We start from the raw sequence: 14,571 nt of genomic DNA on the forward strand, positions 1-14,571 counted from the left end.
CGAGGCCAGGTTCTAAATTTTATGTCCTGACCTCTGCAGCTTGCTCTTCCTCCACAGTCTCTACCATCAAGAGGTATGTAGAAAAGACATCTACCCACATTCATGGTATGTGGGCTGGGTTCTGACACTAGCTAGGGTGTCTTGATGAGTCCATTAACCTGAAATAGTGATAGGTTTTGGTGAGGGAGGTGGCTTATTTTAATTGCTAAGTACAACTGAAACAACTTAAAAGTGTTAAGACTGCTTTAGAAATAATTGAAACCCTCTTAATAGTCCTATCCTAGTGTTTCTCTTTAAGGATACTTAAGTGGCTAGGTGGCCTAGTGAGTCACTTAACCTGTCTCCCTCAGTTTCCTCAACTATAGGATAAGGACAATAGCTAATCCCAGAAGATCAAGTGAGATGGACAGCAGAGGTAGGGAGAAGATCTGGGGATGATAAATGTTGGTTGGACAGATCTGACTAACAGATCAACCAAGCACCGTCAAACCTGTGCCCAAAAGGCGATTTCAGAAATGGGCTGTCTGTATCTCAGCAAAACTGCTGCAAGTATCTTATCATCTCTCTCTCCCCCTTCCATGGTCACCAACTGCCAGACCCCAATAACACACACAGACCTGGACCTTGGGTCGGCCACTTCTAGTTCCTAATCCCCCTTTTGCAGTGGATAAATACGGTGCTTCTCTTGCTGATGGCCTCTCCATCACTAAAGAGGCAGAGGAGATTATAAGAGTGCTATTGATCATCTTCATGTCTCAGCCCTGGCCACTAGAAACTATCCCAGTACTCTACACAAAAACCCCATCCTCCCATTGCAGTATTAAAACGGTACGAACGTGAACAGGCTCTGAGAATTTAAAAAGAACAATCTATGTAGCTTTTCAGATATCCATTTACCATCCTATTTAGTTATTCTGAAGGGATGTTGGTAAGAAAGCACTGATTGTGCTTCGGTGTCAGAAAGGCCTAAGTAAAAAACAAAAACAAAAAACTACACCTCCGACATAGGCCTTGGGACCTCGAGTGAGGCTCGAGTCTTGGTTTCTTCATCAAAAACCGATTACAAAAACATCTATACTCAGGATTGTTAGGATCAAATGAGAATGTGTAGGAAAAATATGCTGCCACCTTCCAGGACTACGTAAGTGTCAATTATTATTGAGTCGACTGGTCAGTTTTCCTGACAGCATTTTTCCAGGAGGGGGGAACTATCTTTCATAAGGGTCTGCATTCATACACTTGGAAGTTTCCTTTTTTGCCTATGGTGATGAGGGAGGGGGCCAAAGCCCCTGGAGAAAAGGGACTCCGTTCTGTGTATTAAGGCTTAAATCTAGCAGCATCAGTTAAGGGAAAATTTGTGGTCAACGTTACTGAGATTCTGCAGAAAGGCATCCCAACTGGAGCCAGTAAGAATACAATAATGGAGACAAGACCATATGTTTCCCCACGTTCCTGGCCTTATCATCCTACATCACTCTTTCCTGTTTTGAGGACACACAGAGAAATGTTATTTATATGCCATACTCAAAGCATGCCCCAAAATGAAGTAGGGAAAGGGTTATTTGATTTGCAGATTGAAGAAAATTTCTGCCACAAACAAGCCAAGAATCTCATTCCATAAGAGCTAGATATATGATAAAGCCAGGAGAATGCAAGCCAGATAAGGAAAAGGAAAAATCCGTAGCCCAGCATCATGGAAATACCTGGTTGACTATACATGACACATGCAGCCAAACCTGGGAGTAAACTTGGACCTTGTACAGAAGCCTACACAATTTGTGTAGCAACTAAAAACATTTTTTTTTAAAGCTTAGGACCGTTATGACCAACCCACCACCCCTGATTTTGGCAGCTACATTTCCAGGGACCTTTTTTTTCCTTCTCCTGGGAACCCACAGGCAGAAATTCCTAGATCACTACCATTATTTGCCAAGTCATTCCTCTTCCACATTATTTTACACACATAATCACCACACGTGATTTAAATTCCTCTTTTATAGGACCTACTGCAATAGACACGAGTTCTACTTAAAGCAAACTCAGTATATAAAAATATGATATTGCGAAACCAGGCAAATACTCAATTTACTAAAGTGTTAACTTCACAAAATAACTTACCATAGAGAACCCTTTAACTAGGGAGCTCCCTAAATCTGTTTTAAATTGATTTGACAAAATTCTCTCTACAAACATTTCCAAAAACACCTGTCATTTGAGTTTCTAAAACCTACTTCTTTATTCCTGTTCCTTGTAGTTTAGACAATCCTAAATAACTTACCCAGGACAAATTTCCTACCTCCCTTACCTTCTTAGTCTCCTTGTTAGGAATCCAACTCTTCTTTATGAACGCAGTTCAACTTAAACAAAAAGGGGATGGGGTAGGAGTAGAGTGCCCAAGTAATTTAATGGTCAGTTTTAAAGGGTACTCTTAAGAAGCCCCCCCCCAAAAAAAAGACACATCCTGCATTTCCCATATACAACTTTTTATTAAGAAAAAATGAACAAAATACATTCTTTCTCCATATGTACATTACATACAACATAATTCTACAATTAATTGTTCAGCAGATCGCTCATTCATTTATTCACAGAGTAGTGCTCACATATTCACCAAACCAGGGATCAAAAAATTACTTGTGCTCAAAGAAAAAAAAAAGTATTCTACTGATCAAAAAAAGAAGAAACCCAGGAAACAGAGAGGAGGAGGAAGGGGAATGGTGATTTAAGAAGGAGGGGAAAAGAGCCCAGCACAGATGTCATAAAACCTCAGTGAGAGAAGAAAATGATATCTAATGAAATCTGGTGTCCTAAAGTCTGACTTGTTACCGAGGTACAAGTCCACCTCATATTCATTTTGACTTTCTCCAGTTCCTCATGCCTCTCATTGATGGTTGGGGCACCCCTGGACACAGCCCTGAGCACATATGTGCAGGAAAGCAGGAATACAGCACTGTAGACAGACCACAGTGGCATTTCTTTTCTATATAGTAATGTGAGTTCCATAATAATAAGGATGTGGGGAGGAGGCCCAGGTCATCAACGCAAATTTCTTAGATGAGAAAGTTATCAGCTTTCACTAACAACATGCTCATTTCTCATCTATGTAATTTAACCTCTGTTTCTCTAAGTGAAAAACTCGACACAGCCTTGTGAGGACAAAAGTACTTTTTTTTTTTAAAGAGACAACTGTAATTCTAATGCCAGAAGGGGTAGTTTCTATCTAAAACTTCCATCCTACAAAAGGACATGACTCAGATGTTCATGCCAATGCGTATCTGATTTTGAAGCCCAAGCACTTTGCAGAATAACCTGTTAAACTGAAACATCTACCACCATAAGCAGGACAGCTCATATCCAGCAGAGTGATTTTCTACTAGTAAAAATTTTCTTCAGATCTCTATTGAGAAATGGGAATAACTTGAAAGTACCTAAGTTTTATCCTTAACAGGCACCCATGAATGAATCTCCATGTTAACAATTAGAGCACAAAATAGAGGTTCTCTTGAAAAATCAGTTTATCACAAACTTTCTACCATCTCTATGGTGGTTAAAAAGCCAAAGGAAATGTAAAACTAATAAGTGTCATTAAAAACTTTCAGCAGTAAGAAGTTGTATGATCTGATTGCTAGAAGTCTATGTGTCTGATTTGGAATGTGGTGAGAAATAGATTTTGGAGAAAGGGTTCTGGCTATGCATGCCATACCATCTCTCTTTTGGGCCTCTATTTTTGTGGCTTATGAGTTCTACCTCTATCTGAAAGCATTAAAGATTCTTCCTGTTGGCTGTGAAAAAGTCAAAGTTGAGCCAAAGTCAAAGACGAAGTTTTACCCTATCATGCCCCCAGCTTGCCAGCAAACACTTTTTACACCAGAATGAAAAATTCTTGCCAAAGTCCAAGAAAAGAGAGAAGACTCCAAGTATTGAACTTCTATAGGGCTGCATAATTGATGTGAGGCAATACACTAATATTGAAATAATTCCTTTCAAAAGGCACCTCACACATCCTAAAAGTATAAGTTGGCTTGAGGACCAGCACAAACACCACATCTCTGGGGCAGGATGAATTTCATGAGAGAAAAATAAGCGAATCATCATGTCTTCCTCTGGCATGCTTTCAACTGACAAGGCACTCATTTGCAAATTGTCAACTGAAATATATACCTTCCTGTAGCATCAGTCTGGGGGAGAACTGCAGAGGGATATAGGCAGCTGAGTTCTTTTTCTTTACCCCCCCCCCAATTCAGTAAAAAGTAAAGCAGATAGCAGGCTTTCTCATAAGAACTGGGACAGGTATGGTCATATATTCGCTTCATTATGTTGTAGCATCACCAAGTGGCAGCAGGATTGTCTCTGCAATCACATAACTTGTGAACTCAACTTCTGAAGTTACTGAGGGCTTTCACAGCACCACTACATGTCTGCCAATGAGCTACTAAATTGACAAAGAAAAGGCAATCCCAGGGCTTCTGGGGACAAGAATCTGGACAGCCTACCTTAAATACAGGAGCAATTTCTTATAAAATTCTTTAGGAGGAGTCACAAATTGTAGCTAAGACAAGGGCTAAATAAAATAACTTGAGACTGTGACTAATTTATGCACCTGGCCTTAACTGGATCAAATCAGATAATCCTTTGTTACAATTGTCCATGTTCCCACAGAACTGACAGGGCTCCTTCTTGGGTTTTCTAATAGGTAAAAAAGAGACAATCTGGGAAGGAAATTTCCTTAACAATCTTGGACAAGGGTATTGAGGTCTATGACTTTTTAAAAAGAAATACTTTCATAACTATTACAATGTAATAAATTTCTGTTGTAATCCTATGTGTTTTATGTATTTAAAAACATTATTCTGAGAAGGGATCCATGACAAAAAAAAAAAGTTTAAGAACCTCTGTTCTATGACTTTCAAATAACATCTCAGACATGGGTGTAATTTTCCTTAAAAGGAAAAAGTTAAACAAAACCAAAATCACTTAAGATCCTGATGTCAAAGCTAGAATTCATATATTCCATGAGAAAATAAACAAAGACCCTGAGTTTATGTATGATTAGTTTATTTTAAAACATGGACACCAGCTTGATTCTAAGCAAATTTAGTTTAGGTTTTATGTAGTCATGAAATGACAATTCTCCCCCTTACCCCTTAATCCAGCTAGAAAATGAAGGCTAACCAGATGCCAAAAATTAAACACAATAATTACTTTTTTGAGAGCTGTTCGAAAATGGGGGGGGGGGGGCTTGTACTGGCTATCTGAGCAGCCACCTTAATCATAAACACAGGCCTGCTTAGTATATCAGAACACTTTTTCTTTGTTGCCAATTAATTTGGCATTCATTAAGCATCAAATGGAACCGAAGACTGGTGACATTTGCATTCATTAAGCATCAAATGAAACTGAAGACTGGTGATATTGTCAGGCTAGTATTTATGTGGCAGACAGCACAGAGATCCAGACCAACTGCCATGAATGCCAGCAACCCAGATGGTACACAGCTCACCACAGTACAGGGCTACAGAGACAAGCAAGTTCTGTGGGACAGCAACATTTGCAAGGGAAGTTTTATTCCTATTTTCTATCAGCAAAGGGCTACATGACTGTTCAGCAGAAGAAGCTCTCTGACCTAAGTCAGACCAAGACTCCACATCACATCCACATCCACATCTCTCCATCAAGATCTCTAACAGCTATTTCAGTGTAAGGTAAGAAATTTATACATCAGACCAGTAATGAAATGCCATTCCCCAAGGACTACAGGATTAATTTGACATTCTGGAGGCAAAAAAAAAAATCCTTTTAATCACCTCTTTCCATAACATTGCAGCACAGATTAGAAGTCTGAGTTCTTCAATCCTGCTATATAATTTATATCAATGTTTTCCAGTCCAAATTAAACTGGGTAAATATCTTTTTAATGACTACTCAAAAAAATAAACAAGTTTTTGACAAGGAAAAGTTTTTGTTCTGGAGGAAGAGATAAAATCAACATTAATTTCAATTACTACTAGACATATATACTTTCAGTCGCCATCCTGCTCAGAGAAGGGTACTGATATTACCAATAATGTAGCTATGTGGAGAAATCGCACTCCAATGTCTAGAGATTAAACCTAAAACATGGAATTTCCTGACTCCTTGTTCTGCATTAAGACTTTATGCTGTGTTTCAAATTTCTTACTCTATACAGACTTATTCTATACTCTTTCCTTGTCCAAAACCTAGACCAGAGGATGAACAAATCCAAACACACAATGGAAGTGAAACTCTGAAATGGCAAACAAGACACTATTCAACGTATGGTGACTCTGATACCATTTTAAACATTCATATAGGGGAGGGGAGGGTCACTAGTGTATATATAAACTTATTTGTCCTCTAAAGTTTATCTATATCCTCAGTAATGAAAACCTCTTGTCAAAAGCGCCATAGCTGTGTGGCAAAATTTAAAAACTGAACATTAGCATTTTTTTTTCTTGATCAAGCCAGACAGTATTAGGGGAAATACTGAGATCTTACTTACAAATAACTACATACTCCAATATGGAGGATGTATTAACATCATTATTAATTTGGGGTTCAAGTCCTGGAGGGCTTTACTTAGGACAATAAACATGCACTGTCATTTCTCCCTTGGAAGCACTACCCTTTATTTACTGCCTTTATGCCACACAGTTTGAGGGGCAATGACTATTATCAGAAGATTTTAAAATCTACTTTGCCAAGAATAGGTTGTGGTCACCCAAAATTTCATCTACTATCAAAACTCCTATTCTCTTGGTAAAAGGGTACACATTTTTAAAGAAGACAGAAAGTGAACCTCTGAATATGATAACTAATCCACAGCAATTTGTGAGGTTGCTCACATTTAACACTTCCCAGAAAAACAAAGAAACACGTTCTCAAATCACACATCTCAAGTCTACTTCCTTTTATGGCTAATTTTAAAGGCAGGCAAAATACCACTAACACTAAAACTCAGAGGTAGTTTGATTAGAAGAAACATCATTACAAACACAGCAACAAGAACACAGAAGAAACTATAATCCTCCACTGTGATTTGGGTTTCAATGACCTCTGATCTAAAACATGCAAATCACTAAGATCTAGAGCAAAAGAAGAGTCCTGAAAGCTAATGTTTACCTGTCCCGGGGAACTCTCCCATTACCAGCCCCATCACCCCCCATATCACTTTTAGATCATTCCTAAATCTTAAACACATTTTCCCCTTATGTTTGAATAAAAAGGAAACAAAAGAAGCATGTTTGCTTCATCAGAACAATTGTTTCTATTTTTTTTTCTTTAGGTAGCTCCACTCTCCTGGGCAATGCTGTCAAGCTTGTATGGATCTAAGGAAATCAAGAAAAAAAAGATCTAAGACAAATAGACCTCCCTTTCAAAATGTTTTTTTGTCATCATCAAAAACCATATCGGAAATTTCCAATGGTGTTATTTGTCTCTCTAAAGAGGGAAATCAAAATTATTAAAGCAAAAGATAGATAACTGAGGGTTGCCTAATACTAAAGAAAACCATTATTTCCAAAGCACAAGGAAACAAGACTGTCAAACTAGTGTGGATATGAAAGTCTGCTCTTTAACAGCTAAGTTCTCCTCTCCAGGTTATGAAGACTCTATTTATGACATTCTATCACTAAGTAGGACTCTGGCTGAAGGAAATGTGAAAATTCCCAGGAATTTTAAACCTAGAGAAAGATGGGGCTGAATTCACTCAAGCAAAGATATAACTGAACCTAACAGGTGAATCTTGATGTGAATCTCAGGAAATAAAGGGGACTGGTATGGTTAACTGCAAGTTTTAATGGATAACAAGTGCCAAGAATGGTGTACTGTTGTAGCAAGAGCCATTGCTATCATCTCTCCAAGTTGTAGGTGTGTACTTTTGTGCTCTTCTCTAAAAGAATCATTAGAAACCAACCATTCCTCAACTGGAATGAAAAAAATGTTCAAATGGCTAAGGAGGTAAGTTCATTTTATAATATTCAGCTTTTATGTAAATATTCTTCACATTACTTACAATTAAATGACCTACAATTACCATATAGATCCCAAGTGGTGACAAGAATGATTACAGGATAAACTCACTATGTAACTACTATCACAAGGTAGAATAATACAGCAATCTTAAACCAGAAACGCATTCCCTAAGAACTACTTAAGTTCTCTGATAAGATTAAGTGCTGGATGTAATTTCTCTAAAAATTTCTAGCTCAATTTCTGAAAATTTTTTTCTTTCAAATTTCTGTTCTCTGAAAAGGCATTTTCTCTGCTAAGTTATCCTGAGGTGGCCCTTATAAAGCAGACAGAAAAATTTTCTGGAATGATTATGTCTACACAATAATTCTTTTCCCCTTCCACATTTAGTAACCATGAAAACCATTCAAGAATGCAGTCTTAATGGCTTAAATAAATCACCATGCTGTGCTCTAAAATCAACACTATATTAATGCTTCCTATCCACCTTTACTAATGAGACATAGTTTCCTTATGCTTAGAAGCTAAGCCAGCTTAAGAAAATGACTTGTTTATACCTATGTTAATACTGATGGTCACGTTTAACAAGAAGAGGTAGGTACATTAGCCTGAATTCCTTTGCTCAGCCAAAGAAAAGCCACATGAGGTCTCTGTCACTCCACTATAAAAAGCTGCAAGTGTGACTAGGATGCATGTCTGCAAATAAAACCAATTTTTGTGAAGAATAGGAGCTGTAAATAGTTTCAGAGATCCAATTCGTTCCTGGAAGAAAGTAACCTATTTCATAGCAACAAGAAATGGGACTGAGCTGAAAGGTATATACATTAATTTGGGGAAGAAAGTGATCACCAATTTTGGGAATACAGCAAAAGTGTTGCTAACTAATGCTTTTCCCTTAAATGGGATAAAAAGCAGGTCTTTCCAATATTGGAAGCACTAAGCTAAGGAATCAGATTTTCCAAGTTGTAATTTACACAAGCTAGGCACTCTGAACATTATGTCACATAACACACTGGCTTCCCTTTTTGAATTACAACATGACAAGCATTCTTTTGGGGAAATAGACACATATTCCCTTAGGCAGGTATACCTGGTTTCAAATCAGGCTTCATGCAATAATGAAGACCTACACATCTTCCTGAGATTATTAGGCATTATTGAACCCCTAAGCACAGATACAAAAAATATCATCTTTTGATGACATCTAAGCAATGTCCCTTTCCCTGACAGTCTCATATTTTACAATTTACTTTGATTCCACCACTTCACTGGAAGAAAATCATGTAAAAATTACATAAGAAAAGAAAAGGAATAAAACCCAAATATAGTTCAGTAAAAGATGAAGCTAAGAAAAATGTACTTTCCCTCCATAAAAGTGCTAAGGAAAAAGCTGCAAAAAGAAGAAAGGTCACTAAGGATGGGGACTCAGTTTCCCCAACAACAGGACCCACATAAGGAGTTGATGACTTCTATGATAAAGGACCACAGCAATATGAATATAAGCAATGGAGGGTAGCAGAATTTCATTTGGTTATACATCTAAAGTGCCATGATTCAACATTACATCAAGTGAAACAAGTCAATTCCCATTAGGAACTCTACAGATTAAGCACCCAAGTAGAAATAAAGCAACCATGAAGTTTAGGTCCTTTTCTCCATCTGAAACAAGACTCAATGGGATATAATGAAATTAACTGATTGGTGGCACAGCCCAAGTTTTATGTTTCTAAATGCCACAGAGTACAAACAATTTTTATTAAACTTCTCAAATGTGTAAGTAAATTACATTTACTCAACTGGAAAGCCAGTTGGTTTTGCAGACACAATTTGTGATGAACTACACAATCATTTGGCAGAAAATCTATGTTATTATTAAGTTAATAAAATCTAAACTAATTTTTCCACAAACTAAGATGTATATCTAACTGCTTAATAAATCTCTGATTGCTTTGGGATATTCAGAAAGTTAAAAAAAAAGCTTAAAAAATACAATTCTATCAGTGAGAGAAAATGTACTGCTATTAGTTTTCAAGAGAAGTAAAACCATGTATTAAGGAAAGATTAAAGAAGGACCTTGAAGTCTTACACCTATATGAGACCTTTTGAAAGCACAGGTCAGTTTCTTCTTTCCTTTATTGAGGTCCAATTCTGCTACCCAGAGACACACTTAATTTCTGTAGGTTACTCTCACACTGAAGAGCTATATCTTTTATTTTATGTTGAATCTGTTTTAATCATGCATAGTAAGTCATATGCTACATACATACTACCCAACGATGAGCAGAAGGCCAAGTGCAGGCTTCTGACATTATACTCCACTGACTCACAGTACCACATGTGAAAAACTGCATGAAAAAAATTAAAGTAGAAAAACCTACACGTCATATTTGTATTTGCATTTATTAAATGAAGTTATTTCTGCACCATTTCTTTTCTCCTATTTAAAAGATGCGTCTGGGTACTTAAGGAAATGACCGTAAACTGCACTCCACTGGACAATGACAAAAAGTGCCCTTTTTACTTTTTTAAACTACTTTCCACAAACCAAACACATAGAAACAGGAACAAGGAGTTAAAGGGTGTGTGGCTCTGCCAGTCCAAATTAAAAGCTGTGGAGCAGCAGGGCATACAGGGGCAGGTAGAAGATGCTGCCCTGTGTGCTCCACAGGAGAGAGAGCAAGGCCTATTCTAAAGACGTCCCATAGAGGCCCTTGGACCCCACGAGCAGCTCCCTCCCCTCTGCTGGCTATTTTTCAAGTGGCTAACTGGTTCAAACGTGACCTCCATTTTCCCAGTTTAAGGCTTACATGAGCAGAAACCAGATGTTTTCAACAGCATATACTACAAAATACACTTGTATCTTAATACTGTACACAACTCAGCCAGATGCCTAGGTCAAAGTTTCACTTTCTAGTTGAGAAGAGTATGAATCTGAGCCCTCTGTTCTTTCTCATGTTATACAATGTAATTATAAGACTCAAGTCAACACACACACACACACACACACACACATTACCTTAACATATACCAAGTAACCTGCAGAATTACATAATTGCCACAAACAATGTCAGGAGGTAAAGCAAGTGACATAGCTGCTTACAAGTAGCTGTGAGGAATAGGGTGGAGGAGCAAAAGGGAATGAGGACCAAAAACAACCCATTAAAACACACAAAACAGTCTCTCTGTTGCAGAAAAAAAAAGTATTTAAGAGGTGCCTATTCCATATACCCTAACCATTCCCTCCCCAAGATAAAAAGGGAAAACTACCTGAATTTTTTTTTTTACATTCAATAACTCTTAAAAGTCAAAAGGCAAAAAAAATTAACTGGGAAAGAACACCAATTCCACTTTATTAGCCTAATTTAGGAAAAGGGTGAGGAAAACGTGGTGAGCTGAGGGTATGAAGGAAGAGGGTCAAAACTTAAAACAGTGAGATCCCTTCAAAGATCTGATGTAGTCCTCTATCACTGCAACCTGTCAGTCAACACAGTCAAAATCCTAAATACTGAACGCAGACTTCTTTTCTTCACAGGTGTGTGTCAAATGACTCTTCATTTACAGTGTGATGAGGTCGACCAGGTTTCCTTTGGGAGGGGTCATGCTGTCTGGAAAGAAATTTACTAAGATATCAAAGAGCTGAGTTCTTTGAGCGTAGGTGTGATCCACATCCGAAAAGCCTAATGGGGAGAAACACAAAGAAAACACATCCAATCTATTTGAGAACCTAACCCACAACAGACAATAAAGCCAGCTCCAAACTCTCCTGGTCTGGTCCACTGAGGTCACTGGACGCTCCTACTTCTCAATTTTCATACAAATAGGGCTGTGCTGTCATGCTTGTTTCAGACATTCTAAAATTTCCTTAGGATGTTAACAAGAAGGCCTATTGTGAAGTTCAAGTGAATTTCTGGGAAGAGAGGAGGGGCTAAAAACCAGCAAATTATCAGCCAGAAACAGTTTTAGGAAGTTCTGAGAGTGAAAATGTACTTGGCTAAAATGGTTCAGCTGAGATGAGCAACAATTTATCAAAAAGTTATTTCCTTTTGTCTTCCTCTACTATTTAATTCTCAGGTTTCATCACATCTTTGAGTATCCAAAAGACACTCAATCCTTTTGGAAAACCTAATCTGTTGATCCCCCAGGCCTGAAATAGGTTATCTGAGTTAAGGTATAAATATATTTATCATTATTTAGAGATAGAACCATAAAAAAGCCATATAAACCATAGTCTTTAGTGTAGGCAGTTTCAAATCAATTTTCATTCAACTTGGGAAGGGCCAGACTCAGGAGTACAGTCTTGAGTTCACTCTGGTTTATCTTGCAAAACACAGAGGCAGAACATAACTTCACAAGGATAATGGCTTCCTGATGGAAAATAACCATTACAGCAAGGTAAGTACATTCAATTTTAAGTGAGAAGATATTGATCCAGTTCCTGTGTTCTAGTGCAATGATAGATCCATGATAGCAATGATCTGTGAGGAACTAATTACTCAATGATGGATGTAAGTAAGGTTTATGGTACTCTGACCATCCTAAAATTGACTTACAAGGCTTGTAATTCTGATCTACATGGTTTACCTTTAGCTCCTTTATAACATAAAGGACTAACGCCAGGAAATCTCATTTTCCTCCCCAGATGGCACAATAGTTATTCCATCTATACTTTCTGCCGAAACTTACTAAGGAAAGCATGAGGCTTAAGTTTTAGTTTGGTGTTAATAGTGAAAAACGAAGCCTAGAGCACAATATTGTCATCTGTGAAATTTATAAAGCTTTCATGTAAGATTACTAGTATGCTTTTACCAAAAGGCATCATGCCCCTTCCATAAAAAACAAAGAGAGACAGAGAGAGATAATATATGCTTCACCATGTTATGCACTTATGAAGTATGAGATACTGTTTACCCCTTATTAAATATCATAGGATTTCGAGATTGTGAACTTTTCAAGGGAAGAGTGAAGACTAGGTAATACACTATAACCTACAGATGCTGAATTTTTCCTATTTGTCACATGCCTTGCAAAAAAAAAATTGCTAAATCCCACCAATGGTCTGCATGCTTTACCACAGCAAGACATAGATCTCAACAAAGGGCTGAGCCTAATCTTAAAAATGACTAAAGAAAGAGGCTCACTAGTTATTTAACTGTTCCCCAAAGAAGCTCACTTTTGAAAAAGTACGATGACCAATGCTCATAAACCACTTTTCTAATCTTTACAAATTCTACATGGAACACTGGAAAATATCTAAATATTATTTAATCCCACCAAAGACCTCGTATAAATTGGGTATATTATACTTGACCAAGAGGAGTCACGTACATCTTTAAAAAAATAAAAACCAGGGATTTGGTTGAGGTCAGCAGTTTGAGAGTGGAATAAAAGAGATACCATTCAACAAAATATAAAGGTAATGATGAATAACATTTGGTTTTAATTTTGAGTTTCTGACAGCAAAAAAAAATCATCTGATATAAATGGAGTAATCCTAGAATCTTATGAGGAGAAAAGAAACACTTCATTTTTTGAGTGTAACTATTTAGGGGTGGGGCGGGGAGGAGAATGAGAGAGAGGGAGGAAAGAGAAGGGTTATTGTATCAAATGTTTACTTATAGTAAAGCTGGCATAAAATCTCACTTCTTGGGTTCTCATACTGGATTTCTTCACGCTTTTCATTCAAATTCACCAGTGAGACATTTAAAAAAATGACTAAGTTTTCAAACAAGGCAGAGGAAAAAATGTTAAGAATTCTTCTCTTGTACTGTTTTCTGCTAAGCATCGACAGCATCTGTTTTATGAGCTGCTGTGGCCAACCTTCATATTTAGCTAGTTTCATTCTTGGAAAACAGACACAGAGTTACCAGATCAATTTTTGAAGTTCTTCTAGGGTTACCTTGGTGCTACAGTGAGACATTAGAGTAGTACAATGAGAATATGAGACAACACACGGACAGCTAGAGTGCTATAATAATTATTATTATCATCATTATCACTTGCATTTATATAGTACTTTGAGGTTTGTAAAGCACTTTATAAATATTATCTAATTTAATCCTCACAAAAACCCTGGGAAGTAGATGGTATTATCATCTATACTTTACAGATGAAGATACTTGCCCAGGGTGGGTCCCAAAGCTAGAAATTATCTGAGGCTGGGTTCAAATTCAGTTCTCCTAACATGAGGCCCCGATGTCTATCCACTGAACCACCAGCTGATACCCCTGAGAGCAGAAGAACAAGACGACCTTCAGAATACTAGGTAGATCCTTTCTGGAGTATTATGGGAAAACTGCCTAGACTGAGAAGGCACTTATAGTTCTGCATCAAGAGAGGGACTACTCACAGCAATGAAGACCCCCTCAAAGTACTGGCAGTGAATTTGGCTATGCTTGGGTCACCAAAGGGAAAAGGAGGTATGACTGGGATAAAATAGAAGCTTTGGAGCCATAAAATAAATTATCCACAGAAGTGAATAACAATTCACTTGAGGCAAAGCTCCTGGCATTTAAAATCATTTGCTACTACCACCCTATATCCAGTTATCATCGGGAAATTATTATTATTACCCTGGAGGCTCTA

General features: G+C 37.6%; 1 protein-coding gene across 3 annotated transcripts in view; it reads right to left on the bottom strand.

The window, feature by feature from the left end:
* Nucleotides 1–2,466: 2,466 nt before the first annotated feature.
* MKLN1 (muskelin 1) overlaps nucleotides 2,467–14,571 on the bottom strand; it is a 237,763-nt gene continuing 225,658 nt past the window's right edge. For all 3 annotated transcript variants that reach the window (XM_021002257.2, XM_021002254.2, XM_078153678.1), the window contains one exon: nucleotides 2,467–11,666. In XM_021002257.2, the coding sequence (XP_020857916.1) occupies nucleotides 11,610–11,666 (57 nt within the window). In that variant the 3' untranslated portion in view covers nucleotides 2,467–11,609. The remainder of the gene's footprint in view (nucleotides 11,667–14,571) is intronic.

The sequence above is a fragment of the Phascolarctos cinereus genome, unplaced genomic scaffold (genome assembly GCF_003287225.1).
Source record: "Phascolarctos cinereus isolate Bilbo 61053 unplaced genomic scaffold, phaCin_HiC Scaffold_1;HRSCAF=81, whole genome shotgun sequence".
NCBI lineage: Eukaryota > Metazoa > Chordata > Mammalia > Diprotodontia > Phascolarctidae > Phascolarctos > Phascolarctos cinereus.